Genomic DNA, 24,180 nt, shown 5'->3' with positions numbered 1-24,180 from the left:
ATTTCGTTTTCATAAGCCTTCTCCTTCCTGATCAACTGACACTTCAGGCCAGGGATAAGATGGGACCAACTAGGTTTGGTTTTCTACGCTGGTGATAATTATTTTCTGGCTGAGGTAGGTGGGGGGGTGGGCCTAGCATTTGGAGATGTGGCCCTCGGCACTGTTTGTGCCCATTATAAGCTATACTCTGACACTGCCCTTGTTGCCCTTGCAACCTTCCTGAATGCAATATAATGCCTTTTCCTTTTATTTTTCAAAGGGACCAAAAGGCACCAATGGAGCTCCAGGCAGTCCTGGTATCAAGGGAGCCAGAGGTGGTCTTGGATCTCCTGGACCCAAAGGAGAACTTGTAAGACTCCAAATGGTTTCTGTAGCCTTGCGCATTTCATCTGTTCGTCTCAATAGCAAGATTTCAGTAAAGGAAATGTAGTCAAGTGCCACCAAGTATTCTAAACTACTGCTACTGGTTAGCCCTTCAGTCCTAAATACATTAGCTAGATATGTATTTCAGTGAAATCAGTGGACTTCTGCATATTGGCTATAACACAGCCCCATAATGTCTTTCTATCTGTCTGTCTGTCTTATGCTTGTATCCTAGCCTTCCCTCCAAGGAACTTAGTGGTTTATTCTCACAACAGTGCCCTTTCTTAAAACAGGTCTCCTCATCTACAAAGGTACCCAGACAGGGAGATAGAGACTTGCCCAGTAAGCTTCATAGAGCCGAGGGGTCATACCTCTAAGCCACATCACACTCTATTACACTACACCGACTCTGTAGGATTCCCATTGCTAGTTTGCAGACCATGTGTTCAAGATTGAGGTGTATGGGTGGTGTGTAGCACAACAGTTAACAGGGGTACTGTGCCTTGTTCCTACTCCTTCCAGAGCAATATTAAAACTGGATTTGTTCGCAGTCAGTTAGGCTTTATTGAGATCCACGCCAGTATACATAGCACTTTAAAGATCTACGCGTTCCATCATGCAAGCAACCAAATGCCCTAGATAGTGATAAAGAGTTGAATGTGTTCTGACATTTAATTTGATAATAGTTTTAACAAAGGGCATGATCTGGGCCGCAGTAAGCACTTTTAAATTAAGCCCCTTTGGTTTCAATTGAAGAGTTAAATAATTATGAATTTTGCGATGGAGTTTGCCAACCAATGCTTACAAAAATGTATATATTAGGGGAAAGTGTGCATAAACATGAATGAGTGAAAATAACATGCAAAAATTCATTATATGATGAGAAATGGCTTGCAAAAATGTGTATATTAGCCAAAACTGTCTACAAAAATGTGTTGATTAGGAGAACTTTGCACTAAAATGCTTAAGAATTTTCATGAGGATTGGGGGGGGGAACATATTGCTACATAGAAATGTGGAGAACTGAATTTAAGATAGGAAAAAGGGAAAACTGGGAGAGCTGAAATTGACAGACCATATGACAAGAACATTAGCATTCTGGCAACGTAAGAAGAAGAGGACTCATCATTACAGAGGTTGGAGTAGTCTTTTGAGAATCCTCTGTGATGTTCTTGGTTCTTTCAAATGGATATGTGTGTGGAGAACATTTGCTGAATGATAGGGTTGTTTTATTTGCTTTCATTGTTTCTTTTATTAAGGGCCGTCGTGGTGATCCTGGAACAAAGGGGGGCCCTGGAAATGCTGGATCCAACGGGGAGAGAGTAAGTCCTGCAGGTTTCCACAGCAATGGAAGGAAACCACCCCACCCCAGATTGACAGGGCTGAGAGAGAGAAATGCATTCTCGATTCATTTCGATTCCAGTTATTATAGAGGCTGCTGTCCCTCAAGGCACATCTGGGCAATTAAAAGCCCTGGAGTTTCCTCTTACTACTGTGTGTTCAATTATTGTTATTAATATTAAGATTTGTCTTTTATTCCAGTTGCTAGCACAGCAGCTTACAGAATTATAAAACTCCACTAAAACCCTTCAAAATAAGTACAGCTTATATCAGTTAACAATAAATAGTAATCTATATTCTTATTTCAGTGGCAGCATGCTCAAGGTAGTATATAAGAGAGGTTTTATAGACATCACAACATGGGTTAGAAGGTGCGTAGAGGGACTCGTCACTCATCCTGAGTTTTTCAGTCGTGACACTCATTGCTATAGTGCCATTTGTCATCCATGCCAGCCAATGGAGCTTGGCAGAATGTATCCAACCTGTGTTTGTTTTCTGTCCATCGCTCCTTCCCCACCCTCTACTACCTTTTCCTGTTCTGGGCATGCACTCTGTTGTTTCTGTATCTGGGTGCCCATTAGGGATGGGCGAGAATTTGCCTGAATTCGGATTTAGCACTAGATTTTTCAGTGGTCCCCATATTCTCCCTCTTTGCGGAGTGATCCTGTTTGCTTCAAACTTCAGCAACTTTCCCCCAACACTGAATTTTTTCCTCTCGAATATTCCCTCAAATATATTGTTCTTTTATTGATTTGACTCACAGCATGGGTGTCTCTCTCTCTCTCTCTCTCTCTCTGCCACCCCCTCCACTCACATAATCCAAGCTCCAAACGGAAGGAAACAAGCCAAGTCTCGCCCATGTTAAGGACTCAGGGCTTGTCAAGGAGGAGGTGGAACTGAAAGCTACTTTCCTCCTTTCCTTTCCAAAAGGAAAACAGCCAGTCCCTGCTTGCTAACATGAAAACTGACCAGACTCTTTCACAGCAGAGGACGAGGCAGCAAAGCCACTTTCCCTTCCTTTATAAATATTTTCTTTCCAAATATCAAGATTTTCTTTCATTTACCAATATTTCCTTTCAAAATACCAAGATTTTGAAAGAAATTCAAAATACCAAGATTTTGAAAGAAATTCAAAATTTTATTTTGAAAGAAAATATTGATATTCAATATTTTGAAAGATAATATTGATATTTAATATTTTTGGGGAGGGAAAAATCAGGCTGGTAAAAGCAGAGGATAGCAGACAAAGAATGAACTTGCGTCGATACTGACTGTAAGGTGGATAGAATGCACCTTTAAACACACACAGACAAACACCAAAAAGCATGCAAGAAGTGCAAAAGCAAATGTTACCAGCCTATCATGTTTCACGATGGGCAAAGTGGATGCTTATGCAGGAGGCAATACACATTTCCATTTGGTTTTTGTAAAACAAATTAAAGCCAAGTTCTTGTACAAGACTGTCTAAAGTTTACAAAAGAGTGATAAAGAGGTCTTGTGCAAGACCTATGAATTATTGTTATTAAAAAAACCCAGCCCAATATTTCTATTGTGATTAGCCTCTGAGGGTTAATCCCCTACATCCACTGTGTGGAGATCTTGAGAGAACAGCTCCTCTAAATCAGGATGCTGAAATTCAAATGTATGTTCTGCAGCCAGCTGTTGGTAGAAATAGACACATTTCTATAGTTGGGCCACTGGAAACAACACACCTAGATTGTGCTCAGATGTGGAGGAAGTGGAAGTAGAGATGTGGCAACAGAGGCCACCCACCAAAATGTCATCACATACATGACAAACCGTTCACCAAAAGTAATTGATAACGAGCTTCCACACTAGCAATGACTTACAGATATATACCAGGTTATCAGCTTTTCTGTGAATAAATCCAGATTAAATGAAGAAAAATTACAGGACATCATCATGGTATATATTATGCAAAAAATGTGTGCATAAGTAGCACTAAATCCATAATAAACTCCTGTCTGGAAGCACCCATGGAGTTCGTGTTTTTAAATATAGCTCTGGCTCCACCTTCTCTTAGACTTCTTTTCACCAACAAGAGAGAAGGAGCTTGCTAAAATTGGACTGAACATATTGGCTATCTTATGACTTGTCTCTTTACTCACAGGGAGATCCTGGTTCTGAGGGACAAAGAGGCCTACCAGGAGAAGTTGGAAACAAAGGAGGAAGGGTATGAAAAAACATGACAGAATTGCAGCAGATACATCTGTTTTTGACCTCTCTGGTCACTGTGTGGTCTCTCCATGCACAGGCAGCAGGTTTCCTTGAAAGCAGATTGGAAGATACTTTTTCATCAGTTACTTCACTGCCAGTTTATGTTCACATTTATGAGGCTGCAGTGCCATCTCTAAAGTCTGAACCTGGAAAAATGGGGCTCAACATTTTGTTGAGCGTTGGGTACCTTGGGGGGACAGGAAAGGTCCTCTGTTTTGTTCCTGATGACACAAGCAAAAAATAAGGGCTGGGGAAGGGCAAGAGAAGCCTAATCCCAGCTGCCAAATGTGAACTAAGTGAAGAAAATAAAGAGAATGGAAGAAATGTGTATCTGGCTCTGTTCTCTGTAGATTCTTCTTAATCCTTTTCTCTCTCTAAAAAGCTGTTGTCTTCTTGTCCTCTGATGCCGGGTCCTCAGCTGTGTTGTTGCTCCCATGGATAGTGCAAAGATTCTCTTTAGTGCAGTAATAAGGAAGCAGTGGAATCCACCTCATCCTGGAGTCTTCTGGAGTCATGAAGGCACCCTTGTGTATAGTGCTCTGGGAAAATGTAACTTCAAGGTTGCAAAGGCATCTAATAGAAATGGTTCCACCCTACTCCTCAACTGGAATTGGTGAAAGCCAGTTCTGGTCATTACTGCACCCTGTGATTCCCGGTATAATAACAAGCTAAGGAGTAACCAAGAGCTACAAGTGTAATAGACCAGGGAGCATTGAATCTCATGATTAACAGATGTTTCTGTCTTTTCCTGCCGCCAAGTTATTGGCCTGTTAATTATTATTAATTCAAGCTTCTCTGGATTCAGCTTCAGTTGGCTTGTCCATATGCAGCTGAGTAGAGAATACGTAGGTGAATTCACATATGGCACATGACTTGCAAAATCAGCAGTGGCTGGCACAAGGTTGACAGTGTTAACAGCATGAGACCAATTAACCAGTGTAGACATTCTTGTGTTTGTTTGATATTGATATTCCACACTAGTTCCCCAACTTTTTGTTGTTATAAACAGTGAAATAATCTGATTTACTACATGCAAAGTCTGACTACCTCTCATTCCTGTGTTTCATAGGGAGATCGAGGATTGCCTGGCCCACGAGGTCTTCAGGGTGGTGTAGGAGAACCGGGCAAACCTGTAAGTTTCATCTAAGCAATCTTCAACATACGGGCATCAGCTTGCTTTCCTATGCAGGTGGCAAGAGAAGTGGCTGCTCCGGACATCCTTTTAGTTATGAATTCCTGATTATTTGTGCTCATGTGGTATCAGGATACATGATCCCTTTTTCAATGGGGCAGTGATATTGCTTCATTTCCAATCAGTGCATGCCCCGTGACTTTCTGTTGAAATCCTCTGACTTTTTATACCACAAATGTTCTGTGTTATTTTTTGTCCTACTTTTCTTGTGTTATGTAGTGCGAAGTGCCCCTAGATAGAAATAATGCGCTAACATTGTGAAGCATTGCAGAACAATTAATAAACAACTATAGAAGTGTGGACAGGCCGCTATAAATCCACCACTAATACACTTACTGCGTCAGTCACATGTTGCAGAATGTATCTGTAAAAAAATCCAGTCTGAAGAGGTCTAAGGAAGCAATATATTTTATCACCCCAGCTTTTCTGAGGATCACCCAATAATTCATTGTCAATCAAGATTTTATATCAGATTCTTTATCTCCTGCCATGGGTATCAAATTATAAGCTGTACACCCCCCTCCCAATTTGTCGAGCAGAAAGCGTTTCAGGCTTCACTTGTTCTTGCCCATAAGACGCTATAGGGAAATTAGGGGTCTTGCCATAAGGAATTGTTGTAACATTGTAATCTGTATGAAACCACAAGTGTAGTAGCATTTCTACTATTCTTACAGATCTGTGCACTCCACACTCATTCCTTGCTTTCTGCATTACAGGGCTCACGAGGCGATCCCGGTGATACAGGTATAAGAGGTGACTCAGGTCCTTCAGGTCCAAAGGTAAGACATTAGTTTAACTGAAATAAACAGAGTTACAGTTACATCTTATATTGTAATGTTAGTCTTATGCTGCAGACACATTTTTCAGGTGCAGGAAGTCTCCTTTTTCTTAGGAACCCCACGCTTCAAATTGTTGGTATTTGTAGTGCAATATACTGAATAACATTGTCATTATTATCGGAGGACTCAAATTTCTCGTTTTTCCTGCCAATCCAGTTAGGATCTTGATGTTTTACAAATGTTCAGTGTATATCTGCTTGTTGGGACCTATTGACCCTAAAAGACATTCCATACCACTGTGATCCACAGCAAAGAGACATCATCATTTCTGTCAAAATAGAACTGTGCTTTCATTGAAGAATCATTCTCTCTCTCTCTCTCTCTCTCTCTCTCTCTCTTAACCACAGGGAGACAGAGGAAGACCTGGCTTTAACTATCCTGGCCCCAGAGGACTCGCGGTATGTTTGGTTTATGTAATGTATTCATGCTTTAAAATGCCTCACTTGGAAAGGAAGCTTCACAAATTACTATGGAAATTCTTCATCTCAAGCCTGTTTCAGAATAGACCATTCTGTTCTGGCAACATGTCATTTGGGCCTGTGGCTTTAATGCTGTTGTTTTCCAGTCTGTTGGTCTTAATGAATATTATTAAAATAGGATTTCATTTTTACCATTATTGTGGGGATAATGGGTTTTTATGTTGTTATTTTAACCTGTTTTTAAGCTTTTAGGATGGAAGGGGGCTAAAGAGCTTAATATGGACTAATATGCAAATAACTGAATTAAAATATTAATTTCCTTTTGCAATTGATGTACAGCAGCAATAAGGTAAAAACAGCTCTGCTCTAGAATCACTTGGCTATTTTAAGTGTCCTTTTGAAATATGAATCCAAATCTAGCTCTTTTTAATTATATTACATATTATTTATAGCATACAACAGGAAAAGGGATTTTTCTGAGTAAACTTGATTAGTCCAATGAACAACAAAATGTTGAAAGACTCATCTTTGCCAGAGATCACTATAGTTACAGTTTTCATTCCACACCCTCGACACTACTAAGAAATCTGTGAACATCAGTCCTGGAGTGCTTTTATCAGTTTTTTTAATGAACATTTTTGTTATTCTGTGTAAGGAATTTTTCTGTTGAGTAAGTGGTATATACATTTTCCTAAATAAATAAAATAAGTTAGGAAAGTGTCTTACATTCAGTGAGGATATTTTGTGGAGCAAGCAGTCCATACGAACTCAATAAAATCAAGAAAGACCCTATTATTCACTTCAGGAGACTGCTAATAAGATGTTCCAAGAGCCCCATTCTCCATTGGATTCACTGGAAATTTCCTGCACTCAGCACCTCTAGAGCACTTGTTTTGGAATTTACCCTTCCTTGCTATGTCTGGGTAAACTCGTGACAGGGCAAATTGAAAGCTGACCAGCTCTTCTCTGTTTCCAGGGTGACAAAGGTCAGAAGGGGATTCCCGGACCAGAGGTATAGTAGGATCACATGTTTGTCATCTTCCTTCTGCTAGCAAATCTGAGAACAGATTATGTTTTAGTCTTTTCAATGTGTTGCTGACTAAGCTTTCTTCGCAGTGCATGTGAAGACATGCAAGGGCACTTAGGCTGCTGTATTTGTTTTTTCCTATCGGTGGCACAACAAATGCATAAGTGAGCCATGAGATGACCATTCCGTCAGATGAAATTCTTGTGGCTCAGTGCAGGGACTCCTAGTGCCATTATGATGTGTAGTAGACTAAACCAGTGTTGATATGGATTATTTTGTCCGTACAACCGGGCTTTTTGCATTTTTTGTGGGTGAAATATTACTTCCTCTACTAAGGTGCTCTTCCTCGGCATTTCCACTTTAGCTTTTGCCCTTAAGGCATTAGTGCAGAGGACTACTTTGTGGGATAATAAAGGAATTATTGAAGGAATGATAAAGAGACAATGAAGTATTGGGAAGAAAGGTGGGGGGAGCGGTAGAGAAAAGAAAAATCCTTATCTTCATAACATTTTTGGAACAGGGTGCAAGAGGTGACTTTGGACCAAAAGGCCCTCCAGGCACAAAAGGAGGCAGAGGTGAACCTGTAAGTAGACGCTAAATACTCTTCTACACTTCTTGGTGTTAACATGCGACAACCCTAAAATTCAGTAAGACTGGTTTACGATGTGGTCTCGCTGGACACATTTTATGTATCCAAAGATCTGCTGTGAGTTTCTAACCATGTTCAGCTGAATGCCGTTTGACTCCTCCTTTGATCAAGAACCTAATTCTGCAAGGTTCGTGCTCAGTTAGAATCTCCCTGCAGACCTTTGTGCTCAGTGCACAAAAGATCAGGAAAAGAGAGGGCAACACACATCACAATATTGAGAGCGGGGAAGGTGCATGCACCCCTACGCATTTTGAGCCTCACACATCCTTTTGAATGTCTGAACAAGGCTCGTGTGTCTAGGAATTCTGATAGTACCATTTCCCAAATTTGTTTATCCTGGTATCTGAAGATGAATGTACACATGTATGATGCCCACATCTTTGTTATCAGAAGTGCTGGTGTCACACAGCCACATTGCTTTAATTCTCCCAGTCATATGAATAAGCAAATCCAGAGGCCCCTTTTGTATCTAGTTTGTCCCGTATGAACTGTCCTGTGTGGTGAGTTTGAAGGGATTCAGGGGTCTCTCTTTGTGCATCTAGCAGTTTTCTTCTGCTTCTACTAGCTACTTCCCATTGCTGACATCAAAATACCAAACATCTAAATAAAACTATATTGTAGGCTTAAGACAGACATTACTTGTGAAAATGGTTTGAGAGAGGTTTTACTCCTCATGGTATACACACATTTCTTTTGTAATGCTGTTCTGGTAAAACAGATTTTGCAGGTTTTTTTTTTTTTTTTTTTTTTTTCAATAATTTTTATTCAGATTTTCATAAGACATACAAGACAAAATCATAAAACATTCAAAGACAAAAAACAAAATCAAAAATAGTTAAACAAAAAGAAAAAAAGAAAAAAAAAACAAAAATAAAAAATAAAGAGTAAAATATTGACTTCCCATTTGTCAAAGATCAAATCAGTTATAAGTCTATAATATATAACAATCCTGTCTCTTAAGTCATATTATAAAATCACTTTCCTCCAGTAGTTATCTTACTTAATCATCAAATCTCATAAACATTACTTTATTCTTTCCACAAAAAGTCAAAGAGAGGTTTCAATTCTTTAAGAAATATATCTATCAATTTTTTTTTCCAGATAAGCATATCGATTAATCCATCTCATTACTAATTATGATAATCTTATTGTCATAACCATAGTCAAAATAAACATTTCAATTAATCCATCACATCAGAATCTGTTAGGTTCAATAATTTCAGTAGCCATTGTTCTATTATCTCTATTAGTTCCATTTTCCATCTTCCATCTTCAGTAGTCTTGTTAAGTCCAGTAATTTCAATATCCAGTCTTCCATTATCAGTATTCCATAATAATCTTGCTGTCAAAGCCATAGTCATATAGTAAGAGTCTGATGGGAATTACCTCTATCCCAAATATTTTCTTGCCATCCATTCTGAATAGGTTGCTGAAATACTGCTGTAAAATCATATCTCTGTTCTTTTTTTCAAAATACACTGGGTCATCTCTTAAAAGTTTTTCCATTGTCACATGGCTGCAGTTAATTCCATAGATTTTCTCTATATTGGGCTCCATCACATCATTCCAGTCCAGAAGATTATCCATGCCATTGATAACTTTATCTCTAGAATCTTCATTCATTTCTTCAGAGATAACATTGAGTTCCAAACAATAGATTTTATTTCTAAAGTCCATAGACTCCAAATCTTGTTCCTGTTCCACGTTGGTTCCAATCTCCGGGATCTCCTCTCTCACAGGGACCCCTATTCCAGTCTCCAGGGTCTCCTCTCTCACAGGGACCCCTGTTCCAATCTCCGGGGTCTCCTCTCTCATAGGGACCCCTTCCAGGGTCACCTCTCTCACAGGGACCCTTATATCTTTAATCTCCTGCTTCATTTTACTCAATTCAATTTTCATTATCTCAATCTCATCCATTATTTTCTGAAACATAGTTATTTCCAGATTTTCAGCCACTTTCTTAATTGCCATTTTAAAAGAAAAATATAGGAAAACCACTTCTTATTTCAGCAACAATTGGGTTAATACTCCAAACTTGGTGACATCACAGTATAAACAGAGCAGACAGCCTTATCTCTCCAATAGTTAAGTAAACAAAATGCAGTTCCCAGGATCGAAACAATTAATGGCAATCGTCAAGAAACAGATTCGTCAAAATAAAATAGACCAAAAAGAGAGTAGTCTCAAAACAGTATAATATTTTTCAAAATAAAAATCTGGAATAGAAATCCCTCTTCTGTGTATATCTTTAGAATGCAAATCCAGGACAGCTTTTTGCAACAAAAACAGAGATAAGCTATTAATTAGTGCGTAGCAGAGAGAAGTTACGGCTCCCCAGTGAGATGTCAAAAACCGATCAATCTGGCAAATCTCTTTTAAACAGCAACAATTTAAGTCAAGTAAAAGAAAAATATAGAAAGAAGGGTGCTTGCCTGTTAGTGCGTTCTCTCTTAGAAGATAAGGTGAACGTTCGCTTTATCAGATAGAGCTTGCTGTTAAAAATCCGTCCCACCTTCGTCGGCTGGACCTCGTCCCATAAATTAATGAGATCTGGTCGTCCCAACAAAAATAGGCTTTGAGGTTAATCTCTTCGTTTCTCCCTACCCGGGAGAAGTTTAATCAGTCAAAAAAAAAAGAAAAAACTGACTGATATATCTGAATAAGCTTCTTTTGAGGCAGGAGCCCGTCTCAAAAGCAGGCACAGGCTAAGTCACCCTTCCCGGAAGTCCAGATTTTGCAGGTTTTTAAAACAAGGCAAACACCTAAAAATTCAGTTTACCCGAGGTGAAAGTGGAATAATTAAGGCTGAAGACACACTAGTTGCTTCAAAAGCACCCAGACTGTTTTCTCTGGCTGCGTGTTGAAACTACTCTGCCCACGGCTGGAAACATCTCCCTTCCCCACTGTTGATTAGGACCACCCATAGCAAGGCATTGGGCCAATCACTGTGTCTGCCTGAGCCTACAGCAAAGTGTATTCATTGGGCACACCTGGAGGGCAACAGGGTTGATGGTCAATCAGTTTTGAAGTCTGTGTGAAACTGACTTCAAAGTAAGACACCCTCAAGCTGCAATTTCTGAGGTTTTGGAGTAAAAGGGGGAGGAGTTTTACTAGCATCGTGTGTCCCTGCATTGAGAAAACTGCAGCCAGCACAACTGCAAGTGTGTCTCTACTCTCACTATGAGCTGCAAATTCTCTTTCAAACCATCTCAAATCCTCTCCAGTAATGATTGCAGAATGTCTTACTGGCTTTGTTGTTGGTCCTCCCAAGTGCCAAGTGATGTGAATTATTGTTCTTTCCATTTGACAGATGAGGAATTGAGGCATATATTGAGGTTTATTCAGGACCACGTCTATGGGCTATACAGTAGGGCCCTGCTTATACGGCGGGTTAGGGACCAGGCCCCGGCCGTAAAGCGGAACCCATTGACTTTAATGGGTCGTGTCACACGACAATGACGCGAAAATGCCACAAAATGCCACAAAACGGCAAAATCGGCTTTAAGACGGGGAATTTCCCCTGATTGAAAGCCGCCACATCAGCGGAACCCCGGAAAGCGGAACGCCGGAAAGCGGGGCCCTACTGTATGTAGAAGTGACTGAATGATTTATAGCAGTCAGTGTCCCATTTACAGTATAACTATATAGGGATTTGATTCCAAGACCCTTGGTCTGAGAAGCACAATTCTATTAACTGCATTGGACTCTTTGGCAGTCAAGAGAAAGGCTCTGATTCAAGGAGATATGGGAGACATCTGTTTTGTTCCACCAGATCAGTTCAGACACTCCTACTGCACTTCTTAGAAGATGGTGCCAGAATGCTACAGACCACTTACCAAGGCTAGTGTTCCTTTTTAGGTGATGCATATCCTTGCCTTCTGTCATACATATAACGTGGTATGGTAGGTGGGTGCTTTACTGGAAGGCCAGATTTATGCAGTTCTTCTCTCAAAAGTTATAAAGAAAGGTCAGCTGAATCAGGTTTATGTGCATATGGGCAGTCATATAAAGTGTCCACCCTCAAACGTTATCTTATGTGCAAGGTGGCATGGTAAGACCTCCTTCAGCACACAAAGATCACCAGCATGGTAAATACCTGAACTGATCCTCTCTCTCTGCCTTTGTTTTATTATATTGATGTAACTTGTATTTGCTTTTAATTGTGATATTTTTGTAACCCGCCTAGAACCATTTGGTGAAGGGCAGGCTATGAGTACAAGTAAACAAACATGTAAAAACAATCTATTTATTTATTTCTCAGTTGTTGATGAGGATAAATGTGCCAAGAATCTTAAAGCATTTTGTGTGCTAAAGAAATTATTGACAGATAATACTTGAGACGTTGTAAACCTAGAGGGGATGGGTAATTGGCTAGAGGTGCTCCTAGTCTCCAGGATGGTAAATTGCCTTTCATGTTCATTTTAATACATTTTTGTATTCATATGGATAAACATACAAGCAGAAAATGCATCTCTCTCTCTCTCTCTCTCTCTCTCTCTCTCTCTCTCTCTCTCTCTCTCTCTCTCTCTCTCTAGGCTGATCCTGGTCCACCAGGTGAGCCTGGACCCAGAGGACCAACTGGGGAACCAGGTCCTGAGGTACCATAGCTGTGCGTCGTGTTAAGACATTGTATCATCACTGCCACTACTTACGCCCTCTCTTTAGTATTCTGCAGCTGACTCATGGGACTCTTGCCAGTTGTGTGTTCACAAAGTTACACACTTGAGCAACCACCAGAGGTTTAAACCAGATTGTCAAAAAGAGACAAAAAAGTGTACAACCTGAGCCTAGTTAACAGTTTTCTAGAATTCAGAAATTTGATTTTTAAAAACAAAAATCCCCAAATCTTTGCTATGATATTCTGAATCTGCAGGATCAACTCATTTGCCTGTTGGTCTCTTAGCTTTTCTTTTGCATTGAAATGGGGGTAAAATTAAGGTATTACATATTCTCTTATAGTCTCTGAGACACCCTCATCAGGACCATAAGATCGTGCCATTAGGGTGTCAAAGAATTTTGTTAAAAGTTTGGTTTTTATATTTTGTATGCCAAATTTCAGACAAGAATTGGAATGATTCTCTGTAGGTGATACCAATACTCTTACATCTTTTTTAAAAGTGGCATGGTTTTGACATGTGTAGTGTTGTATTGGCAGGTGAGCCTATTACCAACAGCTCTCTCTATTTCTCTGTAACATCTGAAGAGGTCATGCAAGCCCTGGACTGATGCCTGGATTCAGTGGTATACTAGATGAGGGTCACTAAATTGAGCCTGAATCCTGACCAGACATTAGAGCTGCTGTCGGCAAGCAGTGCCTGAGTCCAGATAATTGGTCCATTGCCTGCTTTAGATGGGATTGTACTCCCCCTGAAGGAGCAGGTTCATAGTCTGAGGGTACACTTGGACCCATCTCTATTGCTAGAGTCCCAGAGGACCTTGGTGGCTAGGAGTGCTTTTTACCATCTTCAGTTGGTAAGACAGGTGTGGCCATTTCTGGACCGGGATAGCCTGACCACTGTCATCCATGCACTGGGAATCTCCAGATTAGATTGCTACAATATGCTCTGTGTGGGGCTATCCTTAAGGTTGAACTAGAAGCTGCAGCTAGTGCAAAGTGCGGCGCAAGGGGGGCGGAGAGAGGGGGAAAAGGTCTATTGCGTAAGTGGAAGTCATTCGGCTCTCTCAATTATGTAGTTGAATACCATCCATTAAAATGGTAATAAGTGCAAACGGTCTTTAAATACCCTATTTAAACAGGGGGTGATGGTGTATTTTACTCCAGTGGCACCTGCTGGTATTCCTCGCTGGGCAGCTGGTTTTGATGGCCTCTGTGAGGAAAGGAGGAATTCTGTCTGAGCTGGTGAAGCAGCAGCAACAGCAGCAAATTAAATTCAGGGATGTCGTTTTAAAAAAAAACACTGCCTTTTTGACCTTTCCAATCAGTGCTATTTTATCTCTTTTTTTGCTTTTAGGAAAAAACATTATTAAAGTAATCGTGCAACTGTGTGAAATTTTAAGGAGTGCTTTAGCATAAATGTTAAAATTAAATTGATGGGGAAAACTGGTTGAAAAAAATTGGTACTTAGGTAAATTATCCCATCCCTGCCCACATGGCTATGTCATGCCCACTAACGTGGATGGAACAAAGCACGCACACACACTGCTATATCTTCCGAAGTGTAGAAATTCAGTTGTAATTCAAAATGCAACTTACAACAGAAGATCAGCAGATGAGTAGCACTAGGAGCCAAACGGCCAGTCTGGAAGCACCCAGCAACTTGCACAATTAAAAAAACAGTTAACTCAGGGATGGGAGACAATTGTCTATTGTTTTCAGGCAGTCATCCATATTGCCCCAAACCAGTGAATGTTAGGCATGTGTTCAGAACCTCTTACATGCTTCTTTATATGCAAATACCTGCAATAAACTAGCAGAACCTATCCCTGTTGCAGATCAAACATCCATATTGTCTCCATTATCTTTTTATAGGGTGGCCCTGGCCCTGCTGGAGATCCTGGCCTCACCGTAAGTAGATAAAAATATTATATTTACAATTCCACATCTGTCTGATGTCAGTTCCAATTTGCAGAGAATATAACAAGGCATTCAAATGTTCCTTCCCACTATGTGGAAGGTATTCCTGATGAAATCTGTGGCAAATACCTATAACCTAATATTTATAACCCAAAGCAGAGCTTGAACCACATACTCTTGTGCACAGTAGTGGAAGAAAAGCTTGCAATTTCACCTTTTTAGTCAAGTTTTCACAAAGAGAATATACAAATGGAAATTACTGAAACTGGCACACAAGTTCTGCCAGCTAATTTCCCACCAGATCCTGCCATGCTATCAAACCATTTAGGATCTTGCCCTCAAAACACCTTTCTTTTTTGTTGTTAATAGGACTGCGATGTGATGACCTACATCAGAGAGACCTGTGGCTGTTGTGGTTGGTTCACATTCTTCTCCTTCTAGATTTATAACAATAAAGTGTTTGGATAATCTTGCTTTGGAGTAGGATGCATCTCTTAGGAGAAAAGTTTTTATGCCCATTTTAGACAGGCAAATATCATTGTCATGCACTGGTTTTCTTCAGTCATTCTATGGTGAATCTTGCTTGGTCAGAGGTTAAATAGGTTACAGGGGATCTGGTAACCCTAACAAATGTCTAATCACAATAAATATTTTCAGCATTTGAGAAGGAGAGTGAGATTTCTACAGAGAGCAATTTAATGTTGCACCATGCTTTTAGTTTTGTATGTAATATCTCAAGCATGCTCAGTTCATATGTTCATATGGCAGTGTGGCAAAACTTACTTCTTGATCCAGGGCCACCATCTCATGAAAACACAGAAGTTGGCTATCACTCATTTAAACTTCCAAATCACAGTTTTAAACAAAGTATAAATTGTGTATGCAACTCTATGTAACCCAAAAAGGCTTTAAGGACAAGTGCCTCATCTCTAGAAATGTGATTAGCGTTCATGCATTTTCCCAGACTAAGTCTCCTTGCTACCATTAATGCCCAGCTACAGATGCCAGGCTAGAAGAATCACCTTTGGTACTGTTTCATCTGCATGCATTGCTGATCCTGGCATTACAGAGCTGGAAAAGACAACCTCAAAATAGGAGCACAGTGCTCTGCCTGTCTCCAGGAAAGAGCACTGTAGCCACTGGGAAACAGAAGGAAGGACTGATCATCGCCTGCTCACACTGGGACAATTCCCAAGTGAGTGAGTAGGCAACTAATTGCTGTCATATTATGAAAGGTATCTGATCCTCTGTATCCACAATAGGGAACCAGAACTGGAGTTGTAAGTTGCTGGTCTTAGCTATTCTTTAGATATTCTGAAGGCTGGAGTATTTTTGACATGAAATAATTAGCAAGGCGCTAATTGTCATTCAATAATGTGACTTTCTACATAGCATACCACCAGTTCCAAGGTCCTCCAGGTTGGTCCCCTGTCTTAGGCCAGTATTGTGGTGTTTACATGCAAGGCTTCTGACTGTTTTGTCCCTGCTTTCTATAGACTGTGAGAAGCGGTGTGGCCCCTTGGACATAGTCTTCATTATAGACAGCTCAGAGAGTATTGGTTATACTAACTTCTCCCTGGAGAAGAACTTTGTCATCAATGTGGTGAGCAGACTTGGTTCCATTGCCAAGGATCCAAAATCTGAGACAGGTGAGTGGTGTGACTGAGAATCTGATTTCATAGCTGAATATTATCTCTAGCTGTCATAATTTGATATTGAAGCAATGCCCAACCCAATATTTCTTTTTTGAATGAGTAATTGATTCTTATTACCAGCCACAAAAACTGGGGGCTTAACGATTCTTTTTTTCCCTTGCCTGAAAAATATATATCTTGATTTCCAGAAATGTATTCCATTTGCATTTACCATGCTGAACATGTGTTGTATATGGATTTCAGGACACTCCCCTCTTCCCATCTATTGTCTACAGCCATTTTAAAGGTGACCCAGTGAATCCTTGAAATCAATATATTCATGGGTCATCTTGAGATAGCCCTGGAAGCCGGATGGAGGACTGGGGAACTTTCCACTTTATGTGCATTACAGGGGAAATTAGAAGAGATGCTTTGTTGTGTTTGTGATGTGTGCACATATATTTCTACGCTATTTCTAATCTTGATTGTTACTATGGCCAGTGCTCCACCAATATTAACCAGGCTTATTAGGCAGCCTCCAACTGTGCTTGCTACCAAACCCTGACTCCCTTCCCTCCCTCGCCGTACCATGTGGCAAATACAACAGCCTCGGGAAAGAGGCAGGGTCTTCCCTTATTTGCACAAAGGTGTGGAAAAGCTAAGAAATTGCAGGAATCTCTGCTGATTCTTACCTTCTCCCAACAGCAGCCCAAATTAGAAAAATCCCTGGCTCTCCCTCAGGCCTCCTATACTGTATCTCACTTGTGGAGAAGGCAAGTAAGACACATAGGAAAGACTCTTACCTGTTCCAAACTGTGGTGCAAGCAGCAGCACAGAGAGCCATCCTATTGGGCTCAGAGGACTTGTGGACATCAAGCTTTGATTTTGTGTCTTGCAAATGCTACACTTGTCACATGACAGTTTATGTCATGCACCTTTGACTAGAATCAAGATAGGCACTGCTGTGTGTCCCACTCGCTTTCTTTGTATGTGCTTGATATGATATGGCATCAGATAATTCTCACTAATATCCCTTTATTTATTTAAAGCTCTCTGGGCGGTTTACAGTACCTAAAAACACTAAAACCACATATACAAATTTAAAACACATATTTTAAAAACAATTTAAAACACAATTTAAACATTTTAAACAATTTAAAAACACATGCTAAAATGCCTGGGAGAAAAGGAAAGTCTTGACCTGGCACCGAAGAGATAACAGTGTTGGTGCCAGGCGCACCTCATCAGAAAGATCATTCCATTATTTGGGGGCCACCATTGAGAAGGCCCTCTCCCTTGTAGCCACCCTCCGAGCTTCCCTCGGAGTAGGCACCCGGAGGAGGGCCTTGGATGTTGAGCGTACTTCTTCTGGGCATCTTTCTCCTAACTGTACGACTGCTCCCCTGAATGACAAGGATTAGAAACCACTGGCCCAACACACACAGTCTATGGTTTTCAGAAGGCTGACTACAGTGCAGTGTGATGAACACCCTGAGGGGAAGTAAGCTATCTCTTAATCCAGCAAAGTGTGACTGAAGTTTTATTTCCCTGGCAGGTGCACGTGTCGGGGTGGTGCAGTACAGCCACGAAGGGACGTTCGAAGCTATCCAGCTGAACGATGAGCGCATTGACTCCCTCTCCAGTTTCAAAGAGGCTGTGAAGAAGTTAGAGTGGATTGCAGGGGGCACCTGGACCCTCTCTGCACTTCAATTTGCTTACAACACTCTCATCAAAGAAAGCCGGAGAGAGAAAGCCCGAGTGTTTGCTGTGGTCGTGACAGATGGGCGCCATGATCCACGGGATAATGACTCCCACTTACAGGCTCTTTGTGGCAGGGGTGTCATTGTCCACGCCATTGGGATTGGAGACATGTTCCACAAGCAAGAGGAAGATGAGACCCTGCGCTCGATTGCTTGCAATGATGCCCAGAGAGTCCAGAGAATGAAGTTGTTTACAGAATTGGTGGCTGAAGAATTCATTGACAGCATGGAGCACGAGCTCTGTCCAGGTCTGTCACACTCACCTCTGCTAAGGCTAGCATAAGAACGTGATTCTAACTTATTTTTGCATTTTGCTTTGAGGTTTATAGCTCAGTGGTTATGTCCACAGCCTCATTTTTTCCTCTCATACCCTGGAGACCTGGTGCCATTTATTCAGAGCGGACAATAACAGGCTACATTATTCTGGTGGGATCTTAGGCCTATGTCAGACTGGCCAAAGAAATAAAGCTGACATATAAAAATAGTACACGTATAACAGTGCTCAGAGGGAAAGCCACAAAATCCTAGTAATATATTGCCAGTCCCCAGGTCTTAATCTGAATGTCAGTAAGGTGGTCTGTAGCTGCTTCGTTGAGACTGCAGTCTTAAATCTATAGGCTTTATTTCATGTAAAGCACCCTTTTTTTCCAGTGGTGGGGAAAATACACTGTAGATGGGATTGAACTCTGTTCTCTGTGAAGCAGGGGCAGGGAACCTCAGGCCCAAGGACCAAATATGGCCTTCCAGGCCTCTTTATGTGGCTCTCAGGGTGTCTCGACCCTCCCCAGGCAACACCCTTCACTGTCCTGCTCCATTTCCTCCTCAAGTGCTTTTGCCTAACTGGAGTGTCATAAAAAATGCTTTTTGCTTGCCTTGATGGAGATGGGGTGTATGGAGGTGGGATGTAGAAACTTCTGGCTTTTGCATGCCTAGAATGTAGCACAGCCTTTCCCAACCAGTGTGCCTCCAAATGTTGTTGGACCACAACTCCCATCAGCCTCAGCCAGCATTGCCAATGGTCAGGAAAGATGGGAATTGTGGTTCAACAACATCTGGAGGCACACCGGTTGGGAAAGGCTGATGTAGCATGTTGTTAAAAAAGGTAAGATTCACATCTGTTGCTCCATCCACTTTTCACCTCTGCTATGCATGCCCCCAAAAGGTTGCCTACCAGGGAATGTGGCCCTCAGACTGCAATAGGTTCCCCAGCCCTGCTCCAAAGCCATTTTATCAGGGCCCCTTTTGTCTGTGGCCCAGAGGTCTCCTGCCCCTAGTGTAGGAAGCTTTCCAAGCAGTGGGGATGGTGGAATGGGGAGATACCAGACCCATGTATTATTCCCTGTGCATGGGAAAATGTATGTGACTTGGGTTGTGTGTGATTTTTATCAGAAAATGGTGCACCATTTTATCAAACACTGTGGTAAAATTTGGAGCCCCTCACAGGCAACTGCATTAAAACAGCTGGGAGACATGTCTCATGCAGTTCCACTTAACATATTAGCAGGTACTAGACAAATGATGCTCTGTGTGGTTTCCATCTAATGTCTTCATTCTTATTTCAGATCCTCACATTGTCTGCCCTGAGCTGCCCTGCCAAACAGGTAAAAAAAGGAATGACTTGTGTCATTGCCCCCCTCCCCTCAGCCCTGTTTACTGTATCATGTGATTTAAAGAAATAATGGAAAGTTCTAATCCAGGAAATAGGGGAAGAGGCATTTTAACCATGTCTCCTTTCCAACATTATTCCATTACACTCAGTCACCTATCTTTGCAAGTGAGTGTATTTTTGCATTACTTCAGGTTCTACTTTCAGTAGCTATAGCCATTTACACCCTAGGGATATATGGAAATTTTGTAGACATTCTGGAGCCTTCTCTGAAACAGTCTGCCAGAGTATAGAAACATCTTTTAACCTGCCCCATTTCTGGGGATTTCTGGTCCTTGGGCCAGAGACTAACAAGTTTTGATAGGAATAACTGTCAAATATGCCACATTAGTAGAGATGTGAGGAAGACCATGTTTAGCATCTACTGAACAAACACTTGATTTTCATCCTGGTCATGGGAGGCTTGAAATAATAGCCCCAGTCCTTTATAGTATCTGAATTTATCACTGGTCAGCTGTGAGGTAGTGGTGCTGCCAATTCATGCAAGCAAGGCCATAATGTGTAACGGACTCTGGATAAGACAGCACATGGTGGTGGAAACTCATGCTAAGGTACTTCTGGCCTACAGATTTTGGACAAATTATTTCATAGTCTAGTGAATTTCTCGATCTGTTTTGCAACAGTTTGTTATTTGTGCCTCTAATTATTGTGCTTCGGTGGTGAACTAAACCATTGCAATCTCTTCTGTCTTCTTCATGTCATCAGCTGGACATACTTACACTGACTTCCATGCTTTTTTTAAAAAACAAACAAACCCAGATTCTTGGATTACAGAAAACCAAATGCTGTTTGTGCTTTGCCTCCGAAGTCCAAATAGCACACTGGAAATCTGTATGGGAGGGATATGTTCAGCACTGTGCAATCAAAGCCACTGGCTTCTTAGGACTGTTCTTGTCTCAACAAGCCAACACGAAACACCTTGCCTTTTTATAAGTGACAGAAAGAACAGAGAAACTAGATCCTGCTTAAGTTAAAGAGCTAAGGGGAGTTAATAAATAATGAAGCATTGCAAGTGGTGCTGATCCAAAAAGGCCTGCTTTTATTAGCATTTTGTATTTGGTTACACTTTTTCTCCAAACACAGCAACAAAAATTTCAGCCTTTTCGTTGTAAAAAAGCTACCATAATTACTGGACAATAAAAAGACATTCTTATTGTTGTATTTGTACTAGACCCAGTCTAGCACTAGCAGTACAATTTCCTGAGGAAAACATTGTTGTAACAGGTACATGGAAATAGCTATTTGTTTCAGCTTCTTTTTTTATGTCAAGCATGCTGGAAGGAAGCACACTCTTAAGGCCTCCAAATACTGACGTAAATCAATTCATTTCTTCAAGCAAAAGCCCCTCCCCCCCAAAAACAAAACAACTATTGAGGCATTGCTGAGGAAGGTGTTAGATGAGCTTAGTTGCTGAAATGGTGGCAGGACTGGAGCTCAAGAAACTTTTTTTCTGGAAATATATTGATCAAAAATAGTGATTTTCGATGGAATAGTTTACACTTGCTGTATGGGTCCCAGAAAACTGTTCTTTGGTTTGATGGGCAGCAGAATAGGTCACATTACCTACTTTTGTTCTTAGTGACGCTCTGTGTTTATAACCTGAGGGTAAGGAAGTGTGGAAGAAAACTAAACTGGTTATACGCGAGTATGTACTGCAGTGATGTGACTACAGTTCACACACTTTTGCTTTGAATTTCTGGTTTTGGTCACAAGCAAAATTCAAAAAGAATCCAAGCTGGGTGAATTCATTGGAGCAAAACTTCACTGAAAAATTGTTGATGAGCCTCTGCCAATCAGTCTCACAAATACTCACATTACCTGGACACCTGATGCCCACTAAATCACCATTTTCCAAAGAGTCATAGAACATTGCCTTCTTCTTTGTCTGTTGAATGGGGGATTACAGAATAATTTGAGAAACTCCGTTCTTTACTTGAACGTTTTTCCCCATCAATGAAGCATGTAGAAGAGACAGTGGTCATCACAGTATGATTCAGGAATGCCTCTTGAGTAATTATCCAATTTAATAATGCCTTTTTAATAATTCCAGAATTCATACTAGGGGAATGCCTTCATTAGGCCAACCAAAATGACACAAAATAATGTGCAAGCTTTCAAGTTCTTCAGAACTCTTCATCAGGCCAGATAGTACACAAAGTGGAGGTGGAAATTGGCTGGTTGTGAACCCATCTAGTCTGCATGTGGTAAGGATCTTAAGATGGAATGTGGGAGGAGGTAGCAGACATTCAAATGAGGCTATGTTTGGTGTTGGGAAAGTTTTAGGTTATACCAAAGCTGGCTTTTATATTTTCAGAAATGGGGAATCAGCCATTGTATGTTTCTTCTTCCCAAAAGGCCTTATTGCAACCTGAAACCTGCATAGCATTTACAAGTTTTATATCCCCACCTCCATTACAAGACTCTTATCAGATGAAGACCACATGGCTTGTCTCTATTTGGTGGCATTTTGGTTTGCCAATCCCTAAGATGGATTTTGGAATGTTTATTATAGACCAACACAATTACCTTTGCATTTTCTGTTAATTAATAATGATTCTGATGAAAACCTAGATCTTCAGTGTTTTCCCCAGGAATGTAAAGTGGGTGGGTGTGTTGAATGTTCAGGACAGAGAGACCTGAGGAATGATACCTTCCTCCTTTGGCAAATGCAGATTCATTCTCATGAACATTTGATTACCTTGGACATAAGTTTAATTAAAGTTAGTTGCATTTACATCCTTCTTGTTTTAACTGTTGTAACTATGTTGATGTACTTGTCTGATGCAGTACAATCATTTTCCATTGCTTCTTGTGCATCTGGTAGTTTTGGTCTTTCGGCTGATATACCGTTGATACTCATATGATCCAGCAGACGACAAATTCTTTCTGAACATAAAATTCTATTTAAGGATGAGAGAGAACACAGAACTGTAGTTGTTGTGTTTGGAAGTAGCCAGTGATTTAATTCCTACTTCAGTACAGGAAAAGTAACATTGGGCAGAAGTAACATTTTTTCAACTAAAAAATAACACTGCATTTGACAGGTTGATCTAAGGGGAAAGGAGTTTTCAGATAATGCAAGGGAGGATAGGGAATTCCTTGTAAATCTTCCTTTTGGCATCAGCTGTCTAACAAGGCCCTATGAATATGGCTGTCCTGTCTTTTTCTCCTCCTCTTCAAAGACATAGTGTGTGACAAAATAAGTTAGAAAGCAGCATGGTAAATTATTAAATGCATATCATAAACATTTTGGATTGAGTCCCTGTATGCAATATTAGCATTGATGACTCTTCATTACTAATATTACATCATTGCTTATAACACTAATGAAGCAGATAATACTATGAATAGAGCTCCTCATTTATTTATGTATTTATTTATAAATATAGTTGTATACCTCTATTCCATTTAAAAACATCAAAGCAATTTACAAGTAAAAGAAAGTACAGTAAAAAAACCATTTAAAAAGACATCTCACCCCCAGCCTTCTCTTGCTTTCAGTGTTTCAAGAATCTGTAAGTCTCTTGTTTGTGGATTCCCATGATCATGTTTCAGTTTTTTATGTTTCTTACAAAAACTTCCCAACATAAATCCGATGTCACCTTACAATAATTGATATTGAGCTTCAGTGTTTCAAAATAAAATATCATACAGAACAAAATTACAGTATACCATTTGTAATTCAGTCATTTGAGAGCATTGGTCAGGGGTCTGATTACTTTTGCAAGGCACTGTACCTGCTTGATTGATAGCTAAAAGTCAGTGTAATGATTATAGCTGGAATAGTTGCATGCAGTCATTACTTCGCCCTTTCAGAGAGTAATTACATCTGCATACATTCAGAAAAGTTTGTGTTTACTCCAAAATGGAATCATTCTACTGATTTTAATAGATTTAAATCAGCTCTTTAGTGAGATGTGTTTCTGTAATGCAAAGCACTCTCACTTTGAACTCTGTGGCCAGTATTCTCACTGAGGCAATAAAACTGTGATAGAGTGATACTAATTCAGACTGTAGATGGGGGCTCACATGATGGAATTTCTCTCTCTCTCTCTCTCTCTCTCTCTCTCTCTCTCTCTCTCTCTCTCTCTCTCTCTATATATATATATATATATATATATATATAATCTGTATCTATATAGATATAGATATATCACAATCCTTCAACATAGAAAATGAGCATGTCAGGTGTCAGGACTTGCTTTAGCCTCACCTTCTGCTTGGCATGCTTCATTTTCTACGTGGAGGGAATTTTGGGGAAGCAATTCCATCCTGTGATTCCTTCATCTACAGTTCAGAAACAGGTTTACCCCTTCAATTAAGACTAGCAATTAGGAAAACCATTTCCAATCAGGTAATCGATATTGAGGTCTGGACAGCCAGTAAATGCCAAATTATGCCAGGATAAACCAGCAGGCTCCCCCCTAACTTGCATCCATGTGCAAAATCAAAGGCTGCCAATCCAACACCTGCATCATATACAAAATCAAAGTGAATGGAAATCAGAGATCCATACC

At 40.5% G+C, this 24,180-nt stretch overlaps 1 protein-coding gene across 3 annotated transcripts in view; it reads left to right on the top strand.

Moving 5' to 3' along the window:
- The window catches only part of COL6A2 (collagen type VI alpha 2 chain), a 62,637-nt gene that overhangs the window by 28,746 nt on the left and 9,711 nt on the right, over positions 1 to 24,180 (top strand). For all 3 annotated transcript variants that reach the window (XM_061607635.1, XM_061607636.1, XM_061607637.1), the window contains exons 14-27: positions 260 to 349; positions 1,623 to 1,685; positions 3,836 to 3,898; positions 5,012 to 5,074; positions 5,851 to 5,913; positions 6,321 to 6,371; positions 7,369 to 7,404; positions 7,940 to 8,002; positions 12,604 to 12,666; positions 14,559 to 14,594; positions 14,973 to 15,018; positions 16,100 to 16,252; positions 17,793 to 18,245; positions 19,560 to 19,598. In XM_061607635.1, coding sequence (XP_061463619.1) covers positions 260 to 349; positions 1,623 to 1,685; positions 3,836 to 3,898; positions 5,012 to 5,074; positions 5,851 to 5,913; positions 6,321 to 6,371; positions 7,369 to 7,404; positions 7,940 to 8,002; positions 12,604 to 12,666; positions 14,559 to 14,594; positions 14,973 to 15,018; positions 16,100 to 16,252; positions 17,793 to 18,245; positions 19,560 to 19,598 — 1,282 coding nt within the window. The remainder of the gene's footprint in view (positions 1 to 259; positions 350 to 1,622; positions 1,686 to 3,835; positions 3,899 to 5,011; positions 5,075 to 5,850; positions 5,914 to 6,320; positions 6,372 to 7,368; positions 7,405 to 7,939; positions 8,003 to 12,603; positions 12,667 to 14,558; positions 14,595 to 14,972; positions 15,019 to 16,099; positions 16,253 to 17,792; positions 18,246 to 19,559; positions 19,599 to 24,180) is intronic.

This window comes from Rhineura floridana, chromosome 2, assembly GCF_030035675.1.
Source record: "Rhineura floridana isolate rRhiFlo1 chromosome 2, rRhiFlo1.hap2, whole genome shotgun sequence".
In the NCBI taxonomy this organism is placed as follows: Eukaryota; Metazoa; Chordata; class Lepidosauria; order Squamata; family Rhineuridae; genus Rhineura; species Rhineura floridana.
The sequence above is the reverse complement of the archived record's forward strand: the minus strand, read 5'-3'. Positions and strand labels throughout refer to the sequence as shown.